This window comes from Diadema antillarum, unplaced genomic scaffold (assembly GCF_040938485.1).
Source record: "Diadema antillarum isolate AM-2024a unplaced genomic scaffold, OU_Dant_1.0 scf00000178, whole genome shotgun sequence".
NCBI lineage: Eukaryota > Metazoa > Echinodermata > Echinoidea > Diadematoida > Diadematidae > Diadema > Diadema antillarum.
In genome coordinates this window covers 252,512-278,151 of record NW_027271067.1, presented here as the reverse complement: position 1 = coordinate 278,151, position 25,640 = coordinate 252,512, and the positions used below count along the sequence as shown (strand labels likewise).

Below are 25,640 nucleotides of genomic sequence, written 5' to 3'. Positions count from 1 at the left end.
GACAGACAGAAAGAAAGAGAGAAAGAAAGAAATAAAGAAAAGAGAAACTAAATATAAGAGCTCATATAAAATAGGAAAATATAAGGGAAGGGGGAAACTGTAGAAAGAGAGGGAGGGAGAGACGGAAGGAGAGATCAAACACGCGCGTACTGTCATCACATCAGCGTCGCCTTGCGGCGGCACGGCGGAGCGGCGCCGCGCAGTGCGTGCACTATCACTGCATATGGAATGCACGTATGACGCCGTTTGTCCGGAGAGCTACGAAGCCTGTGCTGTGTAGGTCGGGCCGGAAAGTTTGTTTGAATCCAGCATCTTCCAATCTCAACACATGATGTCTCTCCTAGAGTATGAAAATGAGATGTTTCTTGATGCATTCCATGAGGACGGGTTGCTCGTCGTCGCAAGGTGGGCTTTGATTCTCTGTCTGATTTGAGAGTTGGTAACTGTTGACAGTACTGCTGCTCAGTCCCACCTACTGAAAGTTGTGTGTTTTCTTCTGTGCTTGTTGTGAAGAAGGGAGTTTAGCTAGTCTAGTACAGTTCGGGAAACCCACTCACAAGGGGGGCCCCTCCTTATAAGTAAACCGTCCCCCTTATAAGTAACCCCGTCCCCCTTATAAGTAACCCCCGGAGCACCCCTTATAAGGAGTCTCCACGCTTTTTTGCAATGCATCGCGAAAATGAAAGGACTGCGGCAATTCGCTTGATTATGTCCATAAAGCTTCACAAGTTTCCTAGTTACTCACGAAATTTGAGCAAAATCGGTTTGAGGCATCATATCTAAAATCATGGATTTAAATGCGATGTCAAACGACCCATGCGAATGCTGAAATGCGAGCGATTACTGGCGTGAGTGTCGCCAGGCGCGGCGGCGCGGCAATGCTTGAGTGCAGACGTGGCGACTGAGTACGTACTCAGTCGCCACGTAAAATGTGATTTTATGCCAGGTAAAATGTGATTTTATGAGAATTCAATTTAAAGTCACAATGACAGAGTACATTGTAATCGTTACATAAAGACATTGTTGCCTGGGAGAAAATGAAAACAGTTCAGTGAAAAGCTCCTTTAGGCTCATCATTTGTAAAAGTGCAGAGTACCAGTAATGGCATCCCAAATTATGAATTCTAGCCAATGACTGATTTATGATGCTGTTTCTCGTGTGTTCTTGTTTCCATCTTGTGGATGCTTCTTTAGGGGCCTTGGCATAGAACGACTGATGATAAACTTTGTGAAGCTTTATTGTGATCCTGGAAATCTTGTCCTTGTCATCAATACAAGTAACTATGAGGAGGTAAGGAAGTTGTGTTCAAACTTCAACGCAAAATCTGTATGCTCTGTTCTCTTTGACCTCGATAGTCTCTCACGATAAGGCCCAGTACTCTTCAGACTTTACTCATCACAATCACATTTTCCCATTCAAATCCATAAACCATTGCACTATAGGGACACCCACTGTGTAATTGAATGATTGAAGGGTTTTATATATTATCAAACTTCGTAGCCCAAATGGCTGAATTATGTCTGCTTTGCAATAATAAGAAGTACAAACAGAAAAAATTATCCAAAGAAAACTCATTTTAGGAAATAAGATTGAGAAATATAATTAACACACGAAATGGAAATTGTAATATGATGATCTTTACAGGTAAATCTGATAGAAGTAGGGATAGCTGAATTATGTGAGAAAATAAGTCAGTCCAAGTTTTATACATGATACACATTATCTAATGATGGCATCATCTATGAATGTCGAACACAATATTTTCCTCCTTTTCACCAGGGTAATCAAGTTCAGTTTTATAAGTATATCAAAGTTGATAAAGTGCATTATACCTACAATTGAAGATGATGTGAGAAGCTCTTGTTTGAATTTTTGTCAATGTTTTCACACTGCTTTTGTGTAATACTGCTGTGCCATGCCAGGCTCCATATTCCAGGACTGAGGAAGTGCAACAATGATGAATTGTAGCTTTTAGAGAAAGAGATAATTTGTAGGATAACTTTGAGATGGTTTCTTGTGGGGAGGGGGGGGGGGGGGGAGTGGGAGAATGTGGGCTTCACAAAAGCTCTGCTGGGGATGTAGAAATATCTGCCTGTCACCTTAAGAGAGAGATATGTACATTCTGTTGTCATAATATTTCACCTGGTGTGATATTCCCACTGTCTTGCAGGAACACTTGATAGCGGAAGTCGAGAAGGCGGACGTGAAACCCTTGCCGCGAGTCATCACCAATGAATGTGGCACCAATGAAAGGTACATGGCATTGTTAACAGGATGTATTCCGGGAATCCAAATAGCTTGCTATCAACCTATTCGGTTTTAAAACACTGTAACTATTGTCAGCCGTAACTGGGTGGGGCTTCCAAAAAGGGAAGAAAAGATGAGTCAGTGGGTTAAGCAATGAGTCGGGTGCATTGCTATGCCTGTGCATAAAGCAACTATTTGTTAGGCCTGCTCTGAAGCCCCCAGTTGTGGCTGAAATAGATGGCATAAAAATAGCACCCAAGCCAAATAGGTATATTGATATGGCTGAAATAGATGGCATAAAAAACAGCACCCAAACCAAACGGGTCTATTGATAGGCTCCTTGATTTACCATAATAGGTATCTGCTTTCTTCAGCAAAACATCTTAATGGAAGGAGAGGGGTAGACAGTTTTAAAGGGAGATATCATGCTCTCTTAAGCAGGGAAAGATATGTGTTTATATCTGTTATTTTTCCTTTACATGGGGCATTATTTTCCTCTAAGACTGTGTGCATGGTATACCTGGACATTGGGTTTTTTTTTCACATTTGGAGAGGGGTAAAGGAAAGATGTCATAGGACAGTATCGAAGACAGTTCAGCAAATATTGCATTCTTAGCAGTGACAGCATACAATGGCACTCTTTAGCAAATGTCTCATTATGACCAGTCAACCAATGGGATGACAGGAATCTTTGTAGATGTATAAAAACTCACTATCATTCAGGTACAGTAATATTACTGGTCACTACGGTGTTAGAAATATGAAATACAAAATATCCTTTTATGCAATATTTGAAGAAAGATCTCTTGTGAAAACCTGAAAAGTACAACATTTTATCCACAAACATGGCTGCAGTATACCCAGAAATGTAATGAGTCTTGAAGTCTATGTATGTTTATTTTCTATACTTTTTGTCTGCAGGCAAGGTGTGTACATGCAGGGTGGGGTACTGTTTGTGTCATCTAGGATCCTGGTTGTTGACCTCCTGACAGGAAGACTTCCTGTGAATCTGGTCACAGGAATAATCGTCAACAAAGCACACAAGTAAGAAATTCTGTGAATGATTTTCTCGTGTTATCGTTTATTGAGCAAATTCGAAGTGCAAGTATAGGTTTATAAACTTAAAGAGACTAGCTAAGTGTTGTGTTGAATGTGTGATCATGCACTTTATTTGATTTTGAATACCAGCAAGAAATTAGCAAAATTAATTTAACATTTGCTGGAGGCCATACATTCACTAAAATTTGTCCATTAAAAAAAATGGGTTTGTTTGCAGGGGCTTCACAGTGTCTGTGTTCATGAGCTCCTGTAGCTACTGCTTAAACTTGAATACGCTGAATTGCAGACTCTGCTGCGGCCTTGTAAGAGTCTGTTGCTGTTTACACAGGTTAAATTCTGCCAAGGGAGACAAAATTAGTGACCACTGACTGCATTAGATGGCTGCTATGCACAGGGTCTTTAACAAAGCTTTTCAGTCAGGGGTTTGTCAGTGACTGTTTACAGCAGGTGGCTGCTATAGACAGGTGGCCGCTAAGGCAGGTTTGACCGTTGGTCAGTTGACATAGGTAAGGTCAATCGTATTGTCTGCCACTTGCCCAAACGCAGGATCATTGAGTCGTGCCAGGAGGCGTTCATCCTGCGCCTCTACCGTCAGAAGAACAAGAAGGGTTTCATCAAGGCCTTCTCCGACCATCCTCAGGCCTTCGCTGCCGGGCTGTGTAAGCTGGAGAGGGTCATGAGGAATATCTTTGTCAGGAAGCTGTACCTGTGGCCAAGGTGAAAGGGAGATTTCTTGTTCACTGGTAGTACGGGTGATTCCCATGACAAGAAAGTGCTGGGAGACTGGAAGTTTCCTTTTATCATGTCAAAATTTTAAAACCATTGGGAAGTTTGCATCATTGACTTTAAATGATTTTGGGTCGGGACCTGAAGTTTTACTTGGTTGCAACAAAATTTTGGTATAACAGTGTTCATTGTTATGGCAGTGTATCAGAAATGATAGGAGGCATGTGTTCTCAGTGATGGTTATTTTGTAATGAGAAAACACCCTCATGTAACCTTGAATCTGAGATTTATCACTCATGGAGAACTTGCTTTAGAAATCCAAGAAAATCCATCAAAACATTTGGAAAGATTATTGTTTGGACGTAAAAAATCAATTTTAGAGAAAAACCATGTTAATGATTTTTTAATGATTTTTTCCCCTGTATGTGTTGATTTTCAGGTTTCATGCATCAGTGCTGGCACTAATGGATAGACTTAAGGTACATGTAATCTCTCTCTCTCTCTCTCTCTCTTTCTGTATTCTTGTGTCATTTTTATAGCTATGTTCTACAATGCCCAATGAAAAGTGTAACTTTTGTTGGTGGAAATTAAGAGAATGATTAAAGAAATGAAAGGTCCTGACATACCTGTTTTTCTGTGGGTACCTTCTCTTGAATTTCAATTCACAATAGAATCAAATTTAAGAAACAAGTTTATATGAAATCGATACTTAAAAGCAGTAACTTTCAATACTTGTGTGAAGACTACTCTTTAAACTGTAGTGAGAATGTCTATATCACATCTATTTTTCGATGATGCAGCCCGAGGTCGTTGAACTTCAGCTGACCATGACTCCATCCATGGTGGCCATTCAGATGGCCATACTGGACGTCATAGCAGCCTGCATCAAGGAGGTCAAGCAGTCCAACTCTGCAGTAAGTCCTTCAACCACAAAGCTATCCTGTAAAAAGTGGAAATTTTCGCGCATTTCGCACAACCAGGAATCAGTGCAAAAATAAAACACTCAAATATTTGTGCATGCCATATGTTCCATTACTAAATGTCTTGATTCCGCGGAATCAAAAACAAGTTTAATTCATCTTACCCTGCTTAGTGCAAAAAAATTGCGCAAAAATAACCACTTTTACAGTATCTACTGGAGAGTAAAGTTAGGTTACAGTACATGGTAGTTGATCAGAATAATGTTGGCCCCATTGAGTAGATTTGATATATTAGTGACAAAGATATAGCTGGTGATGATTTTGAAGACAACGATAAGTATTGTTATCACCACAATCAGAAGTAATTATGTCAGTGATTATGATGTAAATAATGGCATCAATGATCAGAAAATTGTAAGAAAAGAATGACTTTCATGAAGATAGAAAATAACATGACAGAAAAAAAAAATATCAGTGAATACCGGTAGCATGGAAGTGTTGTAGTAGTTATGGGGTACTGATTTTTACAATGTTATCAATTCAGTTTGTGAACCATTTCTGATGTAATGGACAGCTAATGTCCTCTCTTGTTCCTCCTTCCTGAAGCTGGACATTGACGAGTTGACCGTCGAGAACTCAATCGGGAAGATGTCCCTCAACCAGGCCATCCGACGACAGCTTGACCCTGTATGGCACCAGCTGGTATGCCTGCACTGATCTTTATTGTTTGCTGTCTGAATTCTTGACGTACCTAGCCCTGGCTCCATTACCTAACAAAGTACAACAGATTCATGTTCCACTTTTTTGACTTGTTGTTGGTGGTGGTTGTGTGTTGTTGTTATTATTGTTGTTGCTGCTGTTGTTGTTGGCTGCTGTTCTTGTTTCTGCTTCTGTTGTTGTTGCTGCTGTTGTTGTTGCTTCTACTGCTGTTGTTGTTGTTGTTCACCTTTATTTCTTGGAAGGCAAGTTCTTTGTGCGTTAGCAAACAACTCTTAGCAAATAAATCCTGGCATTTTACAGAAAGTATCAAACTGTAATGTCTCTGAGGAACAGGTTGGCAACTAAAAGTATTGACCCTTGCCATGAGCAATACGATATGTACTTCTCTGACTGGTAGTCAGCTGAAATTAGATTTTTCATTTTCAGGGTTGACATGTGCAAGTGATGTGTGAAGCGTGATTGCAAACTCAAGCCAACAGTAGGCCTTGTAAAATTGTATGACTGCATAGAATGTACACATTGTAGTAGCAGTCTGTGAATAAAAAAGAATACTTTTCCCTCCACTGATTTGCATACATACTCTCTTTAACCCAAATATTTCATGAGAATTTTCAAGTTTTTGTGGGAGGCTTGTCCAACCTAGCAAGAGCTTCTTAGTTTTGCTGTATAGAGAAAAAAGATGAATCTTGTATTGGTGTAATTGTGTTGTTGAATGAAAGTTATTTGACTCTCTTGTTTGTTGTTGTTTTTTCCCTCTTTCACAGTCTGCTAAAACAAAGCAAATCATCAGCGACCTGAAGTTACTACAGATGCTGCTTTTGTAAGATGATTCAGAATATTTTCATTATCATTTTTATTTATTTATTTATTTATTTATTTTTATTTATTTATTTATTTTTTTATTTTTTTTTTTTTGGGGGGGGGACAGGTTTGACTGTTGGTTGAATTGCACCTCAAAATGATATTACTGATGGCAAGTTTTGTGAATTTACAATTAACATGTTTGGAAAGTTTGAAACTGACCAATCTTTTGCAACAGATACAATATAAATGCAATATCAATCGGTGCTTCTTATCTGTTATGTTAATTACTTTAAAAAATTATCATGTCTACTAAATACTACATTATCAAATTATTTTTGAAAATGTGCACTTCCAATTTAGATGAACTTAATAGAGACATTTGAAGTGAATATTACAGATCTGTAGTAGTCATGTTTAATCATTCTTCTGTCTTTTAAAAATACATCTTTTACTGTGACAATGATGCTAAGACAGCAGTATGTACGCAGTAAAATCTGCTTCTTTATTTTTACCAAGACATTGGTAAAAGCTATTTTGACATCCATTGCTTCTTTCTTTCATTTTTTCCCCAGCTATCTGACACAATATGATTGTGTGACTTTCTACAATTTCCTTAAAACTCTGAGGTATGTACATTATATAAAACCATGCTAGCCAACAACTGTTGTGTTCGCTTGATTGTACACCTTGGTTTTGCAGTCCTCACTGATTTCTCTCAGTTTACTTTTTGGACTTCAAATATCATTTCTTTGATGCTGTATAAAGATAAGTGATTAACAATTGTGCACCCGTGTGAGATGTGTATGTATAAAAGGGATTGGTTTGTCATAACCCCCAAAAGATGCATGTGGATTGTATGAATTTGTGACCGTTTATCATCCAAGTTTTGTGCATTCATTATCCTGGAACACAAGCTAACAAACAATTTACAGAGAGAGAGAGAGAGATTTTCCATCATTGGCTGTCTGACAAGAAGTAGTTAAGTTGTTACAAGTGTTTGTTGTGTGAGTAGTGAGCGTGTAACAGAAGTTAGTATGCATCAGAAATACAAGTTTAATCTGACTGAAGTAGGCAAAGCACACTGAGGAAAGAACAAGTAGGAGCATGTTCACACAAGTCAATAATTTGATTGTAATCTCGACATGTGTGAATGTGGTGTATTTGAAGTTTGAGAAATAGAGTTGTTTTGTAATGCATAAATATACATAGATACACTTGCAGTAAAAGTGATGGTTGCTTGATCTATTAGTGGCATTACAGTTTTTGAGTCAAGCTGAATTAGTCTTGAAATGGGATGGTCAACATTTCACAGTTGATTGTCATCACACAAGTACTGGTAGCAAGGTATCTAGTGTAATAGATGTGCATCTTTTAGGAAATATTGCCGTAACTTTTATTTGTTATTTCATCAATTTGTTTCATGTGGTTGTATGTCAAAGGGGGAATGAGCGTTCAGTGGCAAATAATTCTGGCTGGTTGTTTCTGGAGGCAGCCGAGTCCATGTTTGTGGTGAGTACAGAATGCACAAAATACAGTGTGTCCCCCAAAAAAATTACAATCAGATTTTTGCATTGAAAACTTCCAATATGATTAGACTGTCTAAATGCTACTTCAGGGACTTAAAATATAACATCTGAGCTATATTTTGCAGAAAACCCCATTCAGTTTGGTTAAGTTGTTACAGAGAAATGTGGATCTTTGTAAAGCATGTCATGGGTCTGATTCTTCCAAATTTAGCACTCATGGATGCTCTTGGGAGTGCATAATGTGTGAACACAATGGACAGAACTTGGAGGGAAGGGATTCCTGACATGCTCTACAAAACTCCTTATTTCTCTTTGACTACTGAAGCAAATCAAATGGGGTTTTCAGTGAAATGTGGGTAATAAGTTATAGTTTCATACCCTGAAATTTTCTTTGGATTGATTCACTATTTCTAAAGTTACCATTGCGGAGGGTCCCGTTGTAATTTTCTTGGGGACATATGGTACATTGTAGACTTCACAGATTTCAGTAAGAGAGTGTGTATTAGATTGTGCCCTGCATACACAGTATATTTTGAAGTGTTTTTATTTTTTGCAGATTTGGGAGTCGACCAATATTTTGCAAAGCTAAAGACTCACAGATTGTTCATTTGCCTTTTGTGAGGCAAATGAACTGAATATCATCTTCAGGGTGGGAAATCTAAAAGGGATAATTCCTGTTTCTTATTCCATTATTGTTGTTCTCAATTTTGAATTCCACCACTTTCAAAATTATCGTACAAGTCCCAATTTGCCAAAAAATTGGCATATACAGGAGTATCTGTTGTAGTCGAATTTGAAAGACATGATATTGCAAATGTAAACTTACTATTGTAAATTGTACTTTCGTGAATTCACTATTGTACATTCACTGTTAGAAATTTAGTGCTGAAAATTGTTTGACCGAACAAGAATATATCTGTTAAATGATACTGTATATGCCATATATTCAGTGAGTCTGATTTTTTGCGAATCGGGACTTCACGATTATTTCGCAAGTAGTTAAATTCATGATCATGGAGTACAGTACTGAATGGAGAAATGTATGCATGCATGTCACATTTATGTCGAGATCAGAGTCAGTATTTTGTTGTGAATAGCACCCGACTTGCAAAATTCGCAAAAAATAAAACTCATGAAATATTCGGTTTATACAGTACATTGTGGGCTTCACAGATTTCAGTAGGACAGTGTGCCTTTGATTGTGTGTTGCATACACAGTATATTTCAAGGTGTTTTTGTTTTAGCAATTGTGGGAGTCGCCTGATATTTTGCAAAATTAACGACTTGCAAAAATGTTTGCCTTTTGTGATGCAAATGCGCTGAATATCACCACTTTTAGAAGTATTGTACAAGTCCCAATTTGCCAAAAATATAGCACGTACAGTGTACAGAAGAATTTGTTGTAGTAGCATTAGAAAGACATGATATTGCAAATGGAAACTTACTATTGTAAATTGTGCTTTCGTGAATTCACTACTGTAAATTTACTGTTAGAAATTTACTGCTGAAAATTGTGTTGGACTGACCAAGAATATACCGATGGTATCTGTTAAATTCCTTTGTATCGGTCACTGGCTGTCACTCGAAATTGTAATGATCTTCCAGTTATGATCTTCTGAGGGGTAAAATGGGAGAGAGTCAAGGCAGATGATTTGTGAATGCATGCAGCTGTGGTCACCAATGCAGCAAGGGCATCTGATGTTCATATGAACATACATATGAACATTGGTATCTGCCCATCGATACATAAGAATATTCAAAATGATTTCAGATGTATGAGCAGTTTCACCCAAAGCACTTTTTGTTGTCATCTTGCGCCCAGATGAAGCTATGAAAAATAAATGAATGAACATTTAAATAAAAAAAGGAAGAAAAAAATTACTTTACATTATGCAAGGTGAACACCATATGTGTATCTGTTATAAGGTCAATCGTTAACATTTCTTGAACAAATGTAGGAGACATGGAAATGCCTGCAAGTTTAATCAGAGAAACCGTCTGAATCATGTCTTCCCTTTAATGTACATTTTTATATAAAATCTATACTTTGAGACTTATTCAACAATCCATTCTTGCAGAAGAGGACACACATCTTCAAATTCTACACAAAATTCAGATTATTTTCTCATGGTCTTGATATCATTCATGGGATGAGTTTTGGAATGTTTTTCAAATTACTCATCCAAATCTAAAGCTCATGTTGCTGTTGCTGGGTCTTTCGGTGTTACAATTTTCTCTTCCTTATCAAATTTGATGCATTTTGTTAACTTCACAGCATGCCAAGAGGAGAATCTACGGAACACCAAAAGACAGCAAAAACAAGAAGCAGAAAACGGAGCAAGAGAAGACATCGTCCAACACCAAGCCAGAGGAGAAAGGTTTGCATTTAATAGTCCCATGCATAGTCTCTCTTGTTATGTTGTGTCTTTTCTTTTTCCTGGAGATTTCGCATTAGCTTGTGGGATTAGGGCATGATTATGTCAGGACACACACACACACACACACACACACACACACACACACACAATCTATTGTGTGTGTGTGTTTGTGAGTTAGGTTTAAAAGGCATTGTGATATTGGACAGAGTACGGAGATATATCCCTTGGGACATCCTAATCCAGATTATCTTATTGAGAGTTGAATAAGGAATTAGTTTATTTACTTGGAATGATGACTTTATAGTTTTCTTAGTTTTCTTATCACTGTTAGTTTATTGATGCGACATTGGTAGGAAACATGTACATGTAAATACTTGCGTAATATACATGTTAAATATAAGAAGTGTTCTCTATTTAATACACTATTATGGATTTTCCCTCTTGCAGAGCTGATCTTGGAAGAAAGCCCCAAATGGAGAATGTTGTCTGAAATCTTGGAGGAAATCAGGCAGGAAAATACAGGAGGTTAGAATTTTTTTTTTTTAGTTTCTCCACCAAATGGAAGCTACTGGGATACAAGTGGAAGTGTTTTGCCCAACACTGAGTGATTGTTAAATAATGGTATCCATTAACATGAAGCATGTTGTAGTGTTGAAATTTTCATTAGTGAAACAGGACATGATGCCAGCTTGAAAAACAAACACACAACTATTTTGTTTACAACATTGTTACTGAAACTGAAACTACAATGTATGCATATGAATTTGTACTATTACTAGTAACATGCTAACATACAGTAAAGAGTTATAATGTTCAAAAGTCATCTCAATTTGACTTAATACCAAAATCGATGATACAAAAATGTCTACTCTTACAGTATGAGGCAGTGTAAAGATTTCCATTCATAAGTATAAAAGGCTTTCCACCACAAGAAGGGATCAGACCCATCACTGGCTATTGGGCAGAACCTCTAGTCAATTAGAAATAGATGTGGTGCCTGTCTTTCAACCAGGGGTCCATTGGTTCAAATCCCACCTGAGTAATGGACAGAGCAAGGGGGAAAAGCAAGGGAGCGTAGGGACCAAGCCCGAGCCAGGGCCAGCACTGCGTTTTTGAAGTTGGGGGTGGGGGGGGGGGGGGGGAGCCAGTTTATATTTCTGGTGCCACTTCCTTGTTTCATCAGCTGACAAGCACAAAGAAAAGAAAGGAAAAGGCCTTGAGAGGCATTTTCTCGTAAAACTTCCGGGTTTAATTGGCTGGCAAGCGAAAGAAAAGACAGGTTTAAGCTCAATTTTCTAGTGCCGTTTCAATCAGCAGACAAGGGGGGGTGATCCCCCTCCCAAGATAGGGAGATTCTTTTTGAATGTTTATGTTGATCATCATGCGATTTCATGCATACTTTATTTATCTATTTTTTAAATCAAAGGGGCACACGCCCACATGCCCCCCCCCCTTTATTTTTTTTTCTTTCAAAGGAAAAGAAAACAAATTAAAGGAGGGCGCCAGTGCGCCCCCCTCTCCGATCCATCATGTATGCATGCCCATAATATCTCAAAATCATCTGCTGACTCTCCAACAGATCCAGCAGGGAGAGTGTTGATCTGTGCCAGTGACGACCGGACCTGCTCACAGCTCAAGGAGTACCTGATTGACGGATCCTACTCACTGCTGCACAGACTCTACTTGAAGACACTGGGTCAGGGGCAGATATTCACTGCCACAAAGGTAGTGTAACAATATCTGCTCTTTTAGACTTATATGTTACAACACTGGAATGCCTATTCACATAGAGGGCGCACTCCATAGAATAAACACTCGCCACACTCTCAACGCTTCATGATAAACAGCCAGTGTCATGTCCACTCTGTTAGTGTAGTGTCAGACCCCATAGAGTAGGATAAGCATTTTGTTCAGGTACCAGTATGTTAATCTTGCCTTGAATCATATCAGATTCCCTTCACCAAATCCCCTCCACCCTCCACCCTCCCCCATCCCCCACACACACAAGCACACATACACATAATACTGTAAAACGAGGAATTTTCGCGTGCATTTTAATTTCGCGAATTTCGCGAGCGCCAAGATTCGCGAAATTAAAATGCGCGCGAAAGTTCTTGTCTACACTATATGCATTGAATGCCAGTGGCAGTTCGCGAAAATTTCATGCCGCAAAAAAAGGCCGTCGGCTCCCAATTCGCGAAAAATTCATGCCGCGAATATATCATGTTTTACAGTATACAATCGTATGATGTGTGATCACGAAAGCCATGTAAAGTCGAGAAAATAATGTTTCGAAATTTGACTGATACAGATTTGCCAGATATCACGCTTTAAATTTATATATCATTTGTCCTACTTCATTACAAGAAAGTTTTTGTTTTTTTTAATGAATTAAAGATTAGAAAACTGTAAAGGTTGTTTTGCCAAAGTCGACTTTACATGCATTTTTCATCCTTTCATGATTTCTGACTTTATACAGGCAACATGATGATGCACCATATGTATAGATCGTGTGATACCACATGTTAAGTAAACAATATGCCAATACCCAATCCCTCCGTTTTCGCCCCACCCGCACTCTCCATTTGGAGATCAGTTGAATGTGTTAAGATACCTTTGTTTTGAGCATTGTCATGTACTGCCATTTAGTAGGAAAAGTCACTCTGTCGATTTCATGATATTTAAAGTCGAGACAAACGTGTGCCATTGTATTCATATAATTATATAAATCTGTATTCATCTGCAATTCTTGGAGAGAAACATTAGCCTGCTGTGAAAAATATATGTAAAAAAAGTAATTTTAAAAAATCAGATTTTTATATTATTTACAGTCGGGTTTTGTGTGACAGCTTTCAATTGATTATACTGCATACATGCTTTTACATGGTAACTAGCAATCGTCAGCATGGCAGTGTTCTATTCACAAATATTCAGATTGTGTGAGGTGCAACAGAAGCACCTGAATTCTCGTTAATGTCAACTTGCGCAGTGTGCTTTTCACTCATGGGCCCGAATTCACTAAGGTGGTACAATTGAAACTATGGTTTAAAACATGGACAAAGACCGTAGTTTTGTATGGGGCGCCAAGTGTCGCATGGCCGATTTCGTTACGAAATCAGTCATTTCGTCAATTTCGTCGACGAAATGTTAACATTACGTTGACGAAATGACTGATTTTGTAGTGAAATAGGCCATGCGACACTTGGCGCCCCATACAAAACTATGGTCTTTGTCCATGGTTTAAACCATGGTTTCAATTGTACCACCTCCGTGAATTCGGGCCCTAGAGTTTGAACAATGATTGCACGTATTCACCACAGCTCACACCGTTGAGTGACACTGGCTCCAATTCACCGAGAGATTTATGAGACTAGGCCATAAAAACCCTCGATGTCAGACTGCACCATGATGAATGATATGAATTTGTACCACCTTTAGGACAGTGCCAATCTTATGATTTGATTACAGCAGCCGACAGGAAGGGGCGACCCCAGTACCAGGGGAAGAGAGACGGGAGGACGAGAGCGAGGAAGAGGTGGACGACCATGGAGAAAGAGGGAAGGTGCGACGGGAAGGAAGAGAAAACTTGGGGAGGAGGAGGGTGGCGATGATGGGAAAAAGAAGGAAGAACTGACACTGACACAGATGGCGAGGAAGATGACAGCAGGAAAGGAGGAGGAAGAAGAAGAAGAGGAGGAGGATGTAAGGAATGTTTGAAATTATCTGATAAAGTACAAGCAGATATGTTTGTGAATTGCATCTTGTCAGACACTTCTGTGTGTTGTCATTCCGGGGTTCAGAGGGTCTTGTAATCATTTACCTCACCTTTCACAAAATAGATAAGAATAAGTAAAAATCAACAATACTAGTACTGAATGTTCTTACTCTGTGATTCCCTGTGAAAGTATTGTACTCTGCATTCGAAGTATTGTTAGCATTAGCATGTTATGCCCCAGATTTCGTCATGGCCCTCCATGCAGCGTGCTAGACCTACAGTAGTTCCTTGTTGTGGGCAATCCTTGGCTTGATTTAAAAAGAAAATGGTATTTTTGCACGTTGTTGTTTTAGCGCTTTCTTATATTCGTGTGTTGTAATTTTAACGGTTCAAAGGCAATTTTCGAAATTCATGAAAATATCAAAGACAGCCATGAAATTTTCAGCTCGTACAGTAGGTTAACTCCAACCCAATACAATCTCAGGTCTGTGCAATAAAAACAGGCAATTAGTGACTTGTCAACTTGTGATCATGCTGAACATTTGTACCACAAAACATTACAATGCATACAAATATTAAATGCAGGTACCAAACATGGGATCATTGGGTTTTTGATTTTATGTTCTACCTGTTATGTATAAAATATATTCGTCTGTAGTGTGAGTATTATGTTGAAGCATTAATGAGAATTGATAAATAGTCTTGGCATGTCAAGCCCCACAAGAATACCCCCAGTACTGTATTTATTGAGTTGATTTTATGCACGGGCAAATAACATTGTATGCACTTCATCTTAATCGTTAGTGGAATTAGTTATTCGTCTATTTATGTCCTCTTCTTTCTTGATTGATATTATGATGCTAAGTATGAAGAAGACATTTATAATCCTAAGAAACTTGGGATGCTGCTATTTCCAGTGTTCCTTTACATTGCAACATTGTCATCCAACAGGAAACCGAGTCTGGCAGCAAGCCAGAGGAAGATGGCGACGTCATTGAGATAACGTCGGTGGAAGCGTACTATAACATAGAAACCACACCCATCACTGTTATTCATCCTCTCCATGGCTGCAAGTAAGATTTCCCTTTTCCAACAGAAAGACAGAGACTCCAGCTCTCCCACTTTGAGGCCAGTTTCTAAAAAATCTCCCGCTCTCCCCCTTGAAATCTTGAATTTCTCCCTCTCTAGCTGTGTGCATCTCCTCCTTAACTCTTTATGTGCCACGTTCGCTCGTCCGACTCAGTCGATGGCATGCCGACTTCGCATATTCTGCTCAAACGCACAAACCGATCAATAAATCGCCAAATGCCACAGTACAATGAAAGTGGTCCTCGCGCTTCCGTTCCTCTTACATATAGCGTGCATTTTATGTAGTGATTGACTATCAAGCGGTGTTCTCTACTGGATTTGCGTGTAAATTGTAACTTTTTACCACTGTTTTGTGTGCAAAAATCATGCCCTTTCAGTAATGTAGCTACTGGTCATTTCAAAGAAAAACAATCATACATTTGTCATACAATTTACATCAGAGCAAAGCTTGACATTTTCTCTACAACTGTGCTCACTATATGCCTGGATTAACATAAATCTATAGCAGTTACATGGATTTGAAAAAACAGAATGCTTTATCAAAGCATGACCACATTGGTGTCTCAGAGTAATGTGGCACACAGGTGGTTTCCACCATGGCTTATAAAGAGTTTAAACAAGATGTGTTTTCTCCCGCTTAAAATTTAGCTCTCTCTTGCCCAACTTTAGTTTTGTGATATATACGTTCAAAAGTAAGGTTAACAGTAGCACCAGAAAGCATTTATAACCTTTGAGCTTCCAGGGCCCTGAAACTGGTCTGGCCTAGGCGGGATGTAGCACTTGTGTGCATGTTCGCACGATCAGAGCCTCCAGTTTGCTAGGGAGGCCAGGTGGAAGAATGTGTTTAAATGCTTGGGTTTGGAGTCTCTGGATAGACTCCACAAAGATAAAGATCTGTACGTTGTGATTAAGGGACAAACCATTATGGGAGCCTAGATAAAAGCAGCCAAGGTATCGGCATGTATTTTAGATGTAGGTGACAAGAACCAGAGTGTTTCGTCAGTGAAAACAAATTTTTGTTGTCGGTTGAAAATTCAGTCAGTAATGCAGATTTTCATCATACACAACTCAGATAGTTACTGACCACTGGCTCAAATTCTCTTAGGGGTTCTTGAGATTATGCCATGATGATCATGTGACTTTTAACTACCTAAAGGTAATTTTTTGTAGAAAAAAAAGGGCTCTAAATAGCTATATTATTCCTGTATCCTATAGCAGTTGTTTGTTATCATTAATGATACTTTTGTTGGAGCACAAAAACTTTTTTGAAGACATGCCATAGTCTCACCATGTTGTATTTCTTGCATGCACTTCTGCACATTTCATCTTCCATAGACCCACACATTGATTTCCATGTTGTATGTATCTTGCAATGTTTTCTGACTGTTTCTCCCACACTCCAGAGACCCATACAGCCTGTCCAAAACCCTGCATGAGTTGGAGCCCCGCTATGTCATCCTTTACGATGCTGAGATACAGTTTGTCAGGCAGCTTGAGGTAGGTGTGGTTTGAAGAAAACAAAATGTTTAGATCAGATAAGTTTTCAGACAAGTTATCACCATAGTATCACCAAGAGAACATTTTTCCACGGAGGAAAAACAACAACAACAAATCTGCAAGTAACAGTCATATTTTGTCTGCAAAGAGTTTATGAAAGACATTGCACTATACATTTTCTGTGATTACCTCATAAAGTAATGTAAAGTAAGTTCTTAATACTAGATAATAGTACAACCCCTTAAATTTGCATCCGAAATGAAGTCATACTGTGATAGACAACATGCATGATTTCTTTTAATTGTTGAGTGAAAGTTCTTGCATATCATATAATTGCCTTTCATGTAGTGGTAGGGTATTAAACAAAATATACACTGTAGTGATATATTCCGATCTGCGTTTAGGTCTGACAGTCGAATCTACCATCTATTCTGCAATTGTTTTGTTTTTCAATTTGTTCCTTCCAATTCCCCCACCACCCGTACCCCATTGCCTGCAGGTGTTTAAGGCTTGTCGTCCAGACCTTCCCCTCAGGGTCTACTTCCTGATGTACTCGGGATCCACGGAGGAGCAGAAATACCTCACCTCTCTAAGACACGAGAAGGAGGCCTTTGAAAATCTTATCAAGGAGAAATCGGTGAGTGTAATGTCAGGAGAGTGCAGAGAATTATAGATAAAGAACCTTTTTGTGTTTGCGTGTGTGTGATTGCTTTTAAGGGACTTGTAATTTCACATTTGGAATTGGGATATTTTGCATGGATGATTCCCTTACATTAGCAATATATCCTGATATGTCAATATGAAATTTAGTGATAATGAAGACCCCATCATTATGAATGAACACATGGTACTTGTGGATGTTGGCATAGTCTACCATTCAAATATCTATAGTGCTGCATTTTTTGTGGTAAACTGGCTGCAAACTTCACCAAGACCTCTAGGCCATGTTGAATGTGTTTATTTTGTAGAGTAACATGTGTATGCACTTATCTGTCAAAAGGTATTCAGATGTCATTTCTGTGTTGCTGCACATCTCTGCACCAATAGAAGACTTGTCCATACAGTTTTCTTTTATTTTGCCCTTTTTTGATCAAGTCAGAACTGAGATTTGCATGTTTTTATATTTGTTTGTAGTGTGTGTGTTTTCCATCTAACCCTGTCAAATTAGGGAAGTCTTTACATGACTTGCAGTGAATGTAGCAATGTCAATGTATTTGTTGAATACAAATTGTTCCTTGTCACGGTCATATTGTGATTTGTTGCACTGCAGTGCATATCTCTATCTCGAGAGCCTGATAAAAAAGCAGCATTTTCCTACCGGTATTTCATGTGTTGATCAGTTGAGGGGTCACTCAATTGTTTTGTCGTTTGGTCAGACATTTTCTTGTCCAAAAAAGCTGGGGAATTAACCAAACTGCCTTTAGAATGCTGGTGGATGAATTCCTCAGATGAATAAGGCAATGAAATGTGTCTCTGAGCAAATTGTTCCAAGTTTACTCTATAGCAGTAGATATAGGATGTGATTTTGAGCATGCCCAGAGAAGGAGTACTGCGAACTTTTTATGTGTTATGTTTTTGCCTCCATATGTGAACTTGACCTCAATTTACCACTGATGGTGATCCCCTCACCTCCCCCAGACCATGGTGCTGCCACAGGAGGTTGACGGGAGGAGTGAAGATGCCCCCCAGCTGTCTCGTGACCCCTCCCTTCCCTCCGCGTCCGCCGTCAACACCAGAGTGGCTGGAGGTCAAGGGTCAAATCCCAAGAAGGAGAAGAAGGTGCGTGGACGTACACTGTGCTATGACATACTAATTTTGATTGTGAAAAAGATGATTTATCTTATTATCATGCATTTCATGATGTATAACATGCATAAGATAGCAGAACAACCTCCTGATAAAAACCGGATATTAGAGATGCATGAATGTGCCTCTTTGCTCTCATATAGGATATGTGCATTTGAATGAAATACATTGTTGTCAGTCACACCAATTCTTGGTCGTGGGAAGGAGGTGGAGAGAGAGAAAAAAACAAACAGAGAGAGGGAGAGATTGCTGCAGCAAACAGTGTGTAACATTGAACACCTGAGGTTCAATCCATCTGAATGTAGAAGTTGGAGATGCAAGCATGTCGTGTTTGTGTGATGATGGCATACTGTAAAACGAGAAATGTTCGCGTGCATTTTCATTTCGCGAATTTCGCGAGCGCGAAGATTCGCGAAATTAAAATGCATGCGAAAGTTCTTTTCTACACTATATGCATTGAATACCAGTTCCAGTTCGCGAAAATTTCATGCCGCTAAAAAGGCCGTCGGCTCCAATTCGCGAAAAATTCATGCCGCGAAAATATCATGTTTTACAGTAGTTGTTTGATAATCTGTTACCTTCACTGAGTAGTTTGGCATGCCTGTTGATGTTTTGCACCTTAATTCTCATTAAGTTTACAATGTAATCCACACAGGTGATTGTTGACATGCGGGAATTCCGGAGTGAGCTGCCGTCCTTGATTCACAAACGAGGGATTGACATTGAACCTGTCACCCTTGAGGTAGGTTGGAGATTCATATCTTTTGATCCTGCTGCCAGTGATCACCTCCAAAAAGGAAGCAATTTGGTTGGTTTTTTTTTTCCTTCTAAACTTAACATCATAAAGTGCCACTTCATGTTTTGTTGATTTTCTTAGCATTATCAAAATCTGAGAGCTTTTTGTGCCTCCGCCACGAAGTGGTGCCGGAGGCATTATGTTTTCGGGTTGTCCGTCCGTCCGTCCGTCCATCCGTCCGTAATGAATTTTGTGGACAAGGTAACTATCAAAAGCTGTTGAGGTAACCTAATGAAACTTGGCATATATGTGTATTAGGGGGTGAAGTTGTGCCTATCAACTTTTGGGTGCACATGCTCAAGGTCAAAGGTCAAAAGGTCAAGGTCAAATACATAAAATTTCACTATTTCCACCATATCTATGCAATGCCTGAAGATATTTTCTTGAAACTTAGTGTATACATGTATTACCCAATTTAGATTCTCTGGTGAAAGTTTGGGACATGAGATCAAAGGTCAAAGGTCAAAAGGTCGAGTAAAAGTATTAAAACTTCTTTTTTTTCTCTGTAAATTGGAAAATTGTTCAAGGTATCTTCATGGAACATACAGTGCACTCCCGTTATAACGAAATGCTCGGGACCGGCAGTTTTCTTTCGTTATAACGAAATTTTCGTTATAACCGAACAAATACAATATATAACGAAAACAAGAAAATCACGTATATTCTGTTTGCTGAATACTCATCATACACTGGAAAGCTACAAATGTATGTGAAATGTGATGGGATAACTGTATCACAATAATAAACGCAAGTTCCCCTCAGAAACTGTGCGTGACACAAGGAGCGAACACACAGTGGTGTGAAGCGTTCACCCATGCAGAGAAGCTGTAAATGCTTGTTCCGCTACGAATTTTCGAAAGCAATTCGCATTTTGTTATAACGGAGCACATTTCTTTTGTTTTTCTTTGTCTGTGGCGCTCGGAAAAGACTGCGTTATAACGGAAATTTCGCTATAACCGTGTTCGTTATAAGCGAATTTTTTTAACATAGACTTTAATGGTGATAATTTTGGGACCAGAAGATTTACTTCGTTATAACGAAATTTCGTTATAACCGTGTTCGTTATAATGGGAATGCACTGTAGTATATATACATGTACTGACTGGCAGTGATTATCTAGAGAATGTAGGGTTCATGGGGTCAAAGGTCAGGGGTCAAAGGTCAAGTGCAACACTTCAAAATTTTACTATTTCCCTCATGTTCATGCAATGCCAGCAGGATTAGTATTTTTTTTTTTTAACACTTGGTGTATGCATGTGTAACCTAATAGAAATTCTCTGGAGAGTTTTTTTTCTTTTTCTTTTTTTATTGCCTCAAAGGTTAAAAGGTCAAAGATCAAGTGAAAGTGCTGAACTAACTTTTTCCTCCATATCTCGGAAGTGGCTCAATTTATCGTGAAACTTACTGCATATCTATGCATGTTCTACCTGAAAGTGATTATCTTATGAATTTTAGGGTCTAAGGCCAGATGAACATGGTAACAATTTACTATTCAGTACAGAAATTGCACTTTTTCTCCATACCGGTACCATGAAAATTACTCAATGCATAGATGTATGAATGGGTCAATGTCAAGTTAAAGTCCTTAAATCCCCAAATACATGCTCTCCTATTCATCCAATTAAACCAAGTTCAAGGAAGGTGAACATTCAACACATTTCTGACAAACTTGTCATTTCAATATTTTGCCAGTTTTGTGAAAATGTAATCACACATTGTCCACATGTACTATCTAGACCTATTAGGAGAATCATGCATTATGGCGGAGGCATACCAGTCGCCATAGCGACATTTCTAGTTGAAATTTTAGATATAACTAAATGCATTTGACATTTGCCAATATGGAAACCTGTGTTGAAAATTGGTGTCATATACACTGTACTTCTACAGGGATGACCACTATCAGTAAAATGTCCCTGTTGATCCTTGACCACTTTCTGTGTCTTGTAAGTAATAAACTTCATGTCAACTCGATAAACATATATCCAGTTGAGAGGTAGGCTCACAGATTTGCTTAACAGCAAAAAGCAGTAGCAACCCCCACCCCATTAATGTATGTCCTCAATGATATCAGAGTTTTGGTTTTTAAACCAAACATGTTTTCTTGCAGGTTGGAGACTACATCTTGACCCCAGACATCTGTGTTGAGCGCAAGAGTATCAGTGATCTGATTGGTTCGTTGGCAAGCGGTAGACTCTACAACCAGGCCGTTGCCATGACAAGGTTTTACAAGCGCCCCGTCCTCCTAATAGAGTTCAACCCAAACAAGTCATTTGCTCTTCAGGTATTTCACATTTTAAAAGAATAAAATTGTCTTGTTTTCCAAAACAGTATCTACCTTGAAGGTTTTGCCATAAAGATTATGAACATGAACATTTAAGCCTATTGTTCAGTGGATTTTGTGGAGGAAAATTCCTTGTAGTATATTCATATCTTAATCTTGCGTGTTCTGTATGCGGACCTCTCTTCTTTATTCTCTCCTCTTCCTTTCCTGTCTTTGTTCTTCGTAGACTTGTATTGTTACCGTCTTCTCTCCTCTCGGTACTGTCTCGCGTCTTATATGTGTGTGGGTAATGTGCGTACGAGTGTGTTGTCCTTGTCATATTTTCTCGGTACACGTGGTTCAGTGAACAGTGTCCAGGCATTAACATTGATATTTTGTATATTTTTTTCCCGACCTGCATATCTCAATATAACTACACATATATTTTTTACAAATGATTTAAATAAACTATATCAAATATAATAGCTATAAAAAACCCTCGAATAATATATTATTTACTCATTATTTATCTAGCGATCCACGTCCCACAAGCTTTGCTTTTTAGTGGATCACTATTTTCCATAATCGAATCTATTTTTCGCACGTCCACTAAGTGTCTATGTATTATTGTATATATATATGTATATATATATATATATATATATATATATATATATATATATATATAAACATATGTTGTTATATACATGTAATTTATCTCTGATATTACATGAATCTTTTGCAAATGTTTGAACAATATCATTTCATGACATGTATACTTTGTACTATGTTTTGATTTTTGTTGATTGGAAATTGTACTATGTTTTTTTGATTTTTGTTGAATGGAAATAAACTATGATTGAATTGAAAAAAATTGGAAAAAAAATCTAGTCTGATCTGTTTCTCAAATATGTACAGTACTCCTGAATTACAGGGACTGTGAAATATGCATCAGGGGCTTTCAAAGGCTTTCTAAGAGATATGCTTGGCCTGTGCCGCAAGAACAAGATGGAGAATAGACATACATGTATATCTTGCCTTGATCACTAAATGTGAATGTATGTTATGTGAGGTGGTACAATCCTGGACTAGTTCAAAAGTTTATGAAGATAATCTATTGACATATTCAGGTATGCATTTTCAGTATGAATTTCAAGTCTTATACAAGAGAGGCAAAGAGCTATAGTCTGAAATTTCTATGTAGTGGTATTACAGTAATTATAAAGAGATGTTTTGCACATCACGAGACATTCAAACTGAGAAATTGCACTGTCCAGCAAAGTGATGGGTGTGATGAAGTGATGTTTAATGGGACTGTTGACCCAATTTCCCCATCCAGACACAGTCCACCATGTCCAACGAGATCTCCTACCAGAACCTGTCCTCCAAGCTGACCCTGCTCACTCTCCACTTCCCCAAGCTCCGTATCCTCTGGTGCCCCAGCCCTCACGCCACGGCGGAGCTCTTCGAGGAACTGAAGGTATGTAGGTAGTTAAAGGATAATCTGTTCAAAAGTTATACATTCTTAAAGTGTCTATGCACTCACTGCTGGATTAGAAGACTACCGCAGTTTATTATGTTGCATGCGTAGAATGATCTGAAAAAAAGAAATGAATTTTAAAAAATAGAGAGAGAAATTCACAAAATTTCATTTTTGTAAAAAAGTTCATTTCTCTCAACTTGTTATTAACGTACATGCATGATATGTTGAATTTTCTTTATATTGTTCTACACATGTGACACCACAAGCTATAATAGTCTCCTCATCCAGGGATGGTGGCATTGAAGCTTCAAAAACTCATAACTTTTGAATGGATTGTCCAATTTTCCTCAAACTTTCAATGCCATATTTTACTGTTATTGCTATATTTTGCCAATCCCCATGTATATTACGGTGAACTTGTCCATTCAACTCCACCCCAATCCACAGCAACAAGAGCTGAAGGGTTTTTAATTGAGGTAAAGTCAAATTGTATCTCTGAGTGCATGGTTGTTGCCTCATGTATATTTTAAATATGAGATGGATTCAATATTGTACTTTTTGTTGTTTTTGATGTTGTTTTTAAAGATGCAACATACAGGTAGAGAATAACATCTGTGTATCATAGCTAGAGTGACTCAACTGATTGATTGCCTTCAATTTGTGTTTGGTACATATACATGTATCTCACTGACTAAACAGTCATGATTACTTGAAAGATTTACCCATTATGCATTGGAATGGAATCAGTCTTGAACTGGTCCCATGAGAATCGCCACACTTTGGAGGCAATGACTTAACAACATAATGGCGTCAGGCTAGTGTGCAAGTTTCATGAACTATATTGACCACTGGTAGTGGAAATGAATGTAAGAGTTTTGCTTTGGTCAGGAAATGATGAATTTTGTTGTTTTGTTTTTGTTTTTGAGGTTTTGGAGCAGGGAGTTCTTTTATTTGACAATATCTGTCGGTATGATTGTGGAAGTATAAGTAAGAGTGTTATGCAACAAATGAAGAACATTATATTGGTTTAGAGCTAGAAAGGTGTTAATGCTGTTCAGAGTCAATGGAGTTAACATCTTTCTGGCTCTGAGATACTTCAATCATCAAACTGCTTTGTAAACAGAAGTGAATGGACGGTTTCGTACTCCTTTTTGGCCTGGTAATGAAGCATGAGAGATCTGATAAACATGTGAGGAAGCTCACAGAGCTGAAAATATCTCCCATTGCAGACTGGAAGGGCAGAGCCAGACGCTGCAGTGGCTGCCAGCATCACATTGGAGGAAGAAGGAGACGGGACAGGCACGGACGAGGCGTCCCCCCTCGCCAAGCAGAAGTACAACCACGGCCCCTATGACATGCTGCTCAAACTCCCAGGCATCAACACGAGGAACTGCTGGTGAGTTGATTATCACCTAATAAACCTTTTCCTCCTCCCCTTTTCCTATGGAGGACTTGTGTCTTGAGCAAGACAATTTTTATCCGCAATACTCCTCTCAACCCGAGTGTTTACATTGGTTCTTGGTAGGTTTTTAAAGGCTAGTGTATATGTGGCTTGTTTTATCAAATTTGCCCCGTTGAATACTGTATACGCTGAATATTTCATGATGTTTCTATTTTCGCGAATTTCGCAAGACAGATGCTATTCCCAAATTTAAAGACACGCGAAAATATTGACTCTGATCCCGACATGAATATGACGTGCACGCATACTTATCTCCAGTCAGTAAACTGTACTCCGCGTTTGCGAATTTAACCACTCGCGAAATCGTCAGGAAATCCTTATTCACGAAAAATTTAGACTCGCTAGATATATGGCGTATACAGTAGCAGCTTGGCTGCAATGCTCCTCCCAGAGAGTGCCTCAAGTGTTCTGGAGGTGTAGATTTGATACCACTGACCAAGGTAACGATAGAGAGGCATACAGTGCCTTTGAGCACTTTTTTTAAAAATCTTGTTTTCGAAATGGGAGATTTTTCGTGCAATCCTTGTATTCTTGTGCAAATGTGATAGAATATGTGATAAAATACCGGTATTTCATGTTTTCAGAAGTGTCAAATCACTTTTTTTTTTTTCAATAATCTTTATTTGAATTTTATAATTTCACATGACAAAAACATTAATCTTTAATGTATAAACGCAATATACAGTCAGAGATGTTTGATCAACTTGAAAGAAAAGTTTATCAAACATTTGCGAACAAATCGCATACACACAGAGGTCACCTGCTAGGATTCTTCTGAACTGGAGAAGACAGAAAAGAAAAAGGAAGAAAAATAAGAAAACAAGGGATAAATATCGAAGGTTACAGTGTATCTATGAATTCAAGAAACATTTTCTTGTGCTGCTGTGCAGGCGCATCATGAGGAACGTACAAGACTTTGCAGAGCTGGCGTCGCTGTCCGAGGAGAAGCTGGCGGGGATTCTCGATCACCAGGGCAACGCCAAGTTCCTCTGGGACTTCCTCCACAAGGAGAGGGGAGGGGAGGGGGAGGCAACGGTCCCCAAGGGTGCTGCAGGAAGGCCCGGAGCAAGCAGGGGGAGGTTTGGACGAGGAGGGGGAAGAATGTTTGGGGGTAGTCGGGGGAGCAGGGGGAGCGGCAGAGGAAGGTGA

The 25,640-nt window shown here is 38.8% G+C and overlaps 1 protein-coding gene across 1 annotated transcript; it reads left to right on the top strand.

Moving 5' to 3' along the window:
• The first annotated feature begins 328 nt into the window (after nucleotides 1-328).
• On the top strand, nucleotides 329-25,640 carry LOC139722957 (DNA repair endonuclease XPF-like). Its single transcript, XM_071634239.1, has 25 exons — nucleotides 329-405; nucleotides 1,194-1,290; nucleotides 2,171-2,253; nucleotides 3,169-3,291; nucleotides 3,853-4,023; nucleotides 4,472-4,511; nucleotides 4,833-4,946; nucleotides 5,559-5,654; nucleotides 6,437-6,492; nucleotides 7,049-7,102; nucleotides 7,916-7,985; nucleotides 10,278-10,380; nucleotides 10,828-10,905; nucleotides 11,960-12,108; nucleotides 13,849-13,942; nucleotides 14,009-14,082; nucleotides 15,047-15,168; nucleotides 16,588-16,681; nucleotides 17,181-17,318; nucleotides 18,320-18,460; nucleotides 19,143-19,229; nucleotides 21,394-21,567; nucleotides 22,886-23,026; nucleotides 24,259-24,425; nucleotides 25,382-25,640. The coding sequence occupies exons 1-25, from the start codon at nucleotides 329-331 to the stop codon at nucleotides 25,638-25,640; spliced, it is 2,802 nt and encodes a 933-aa protein (XP_071490340.1).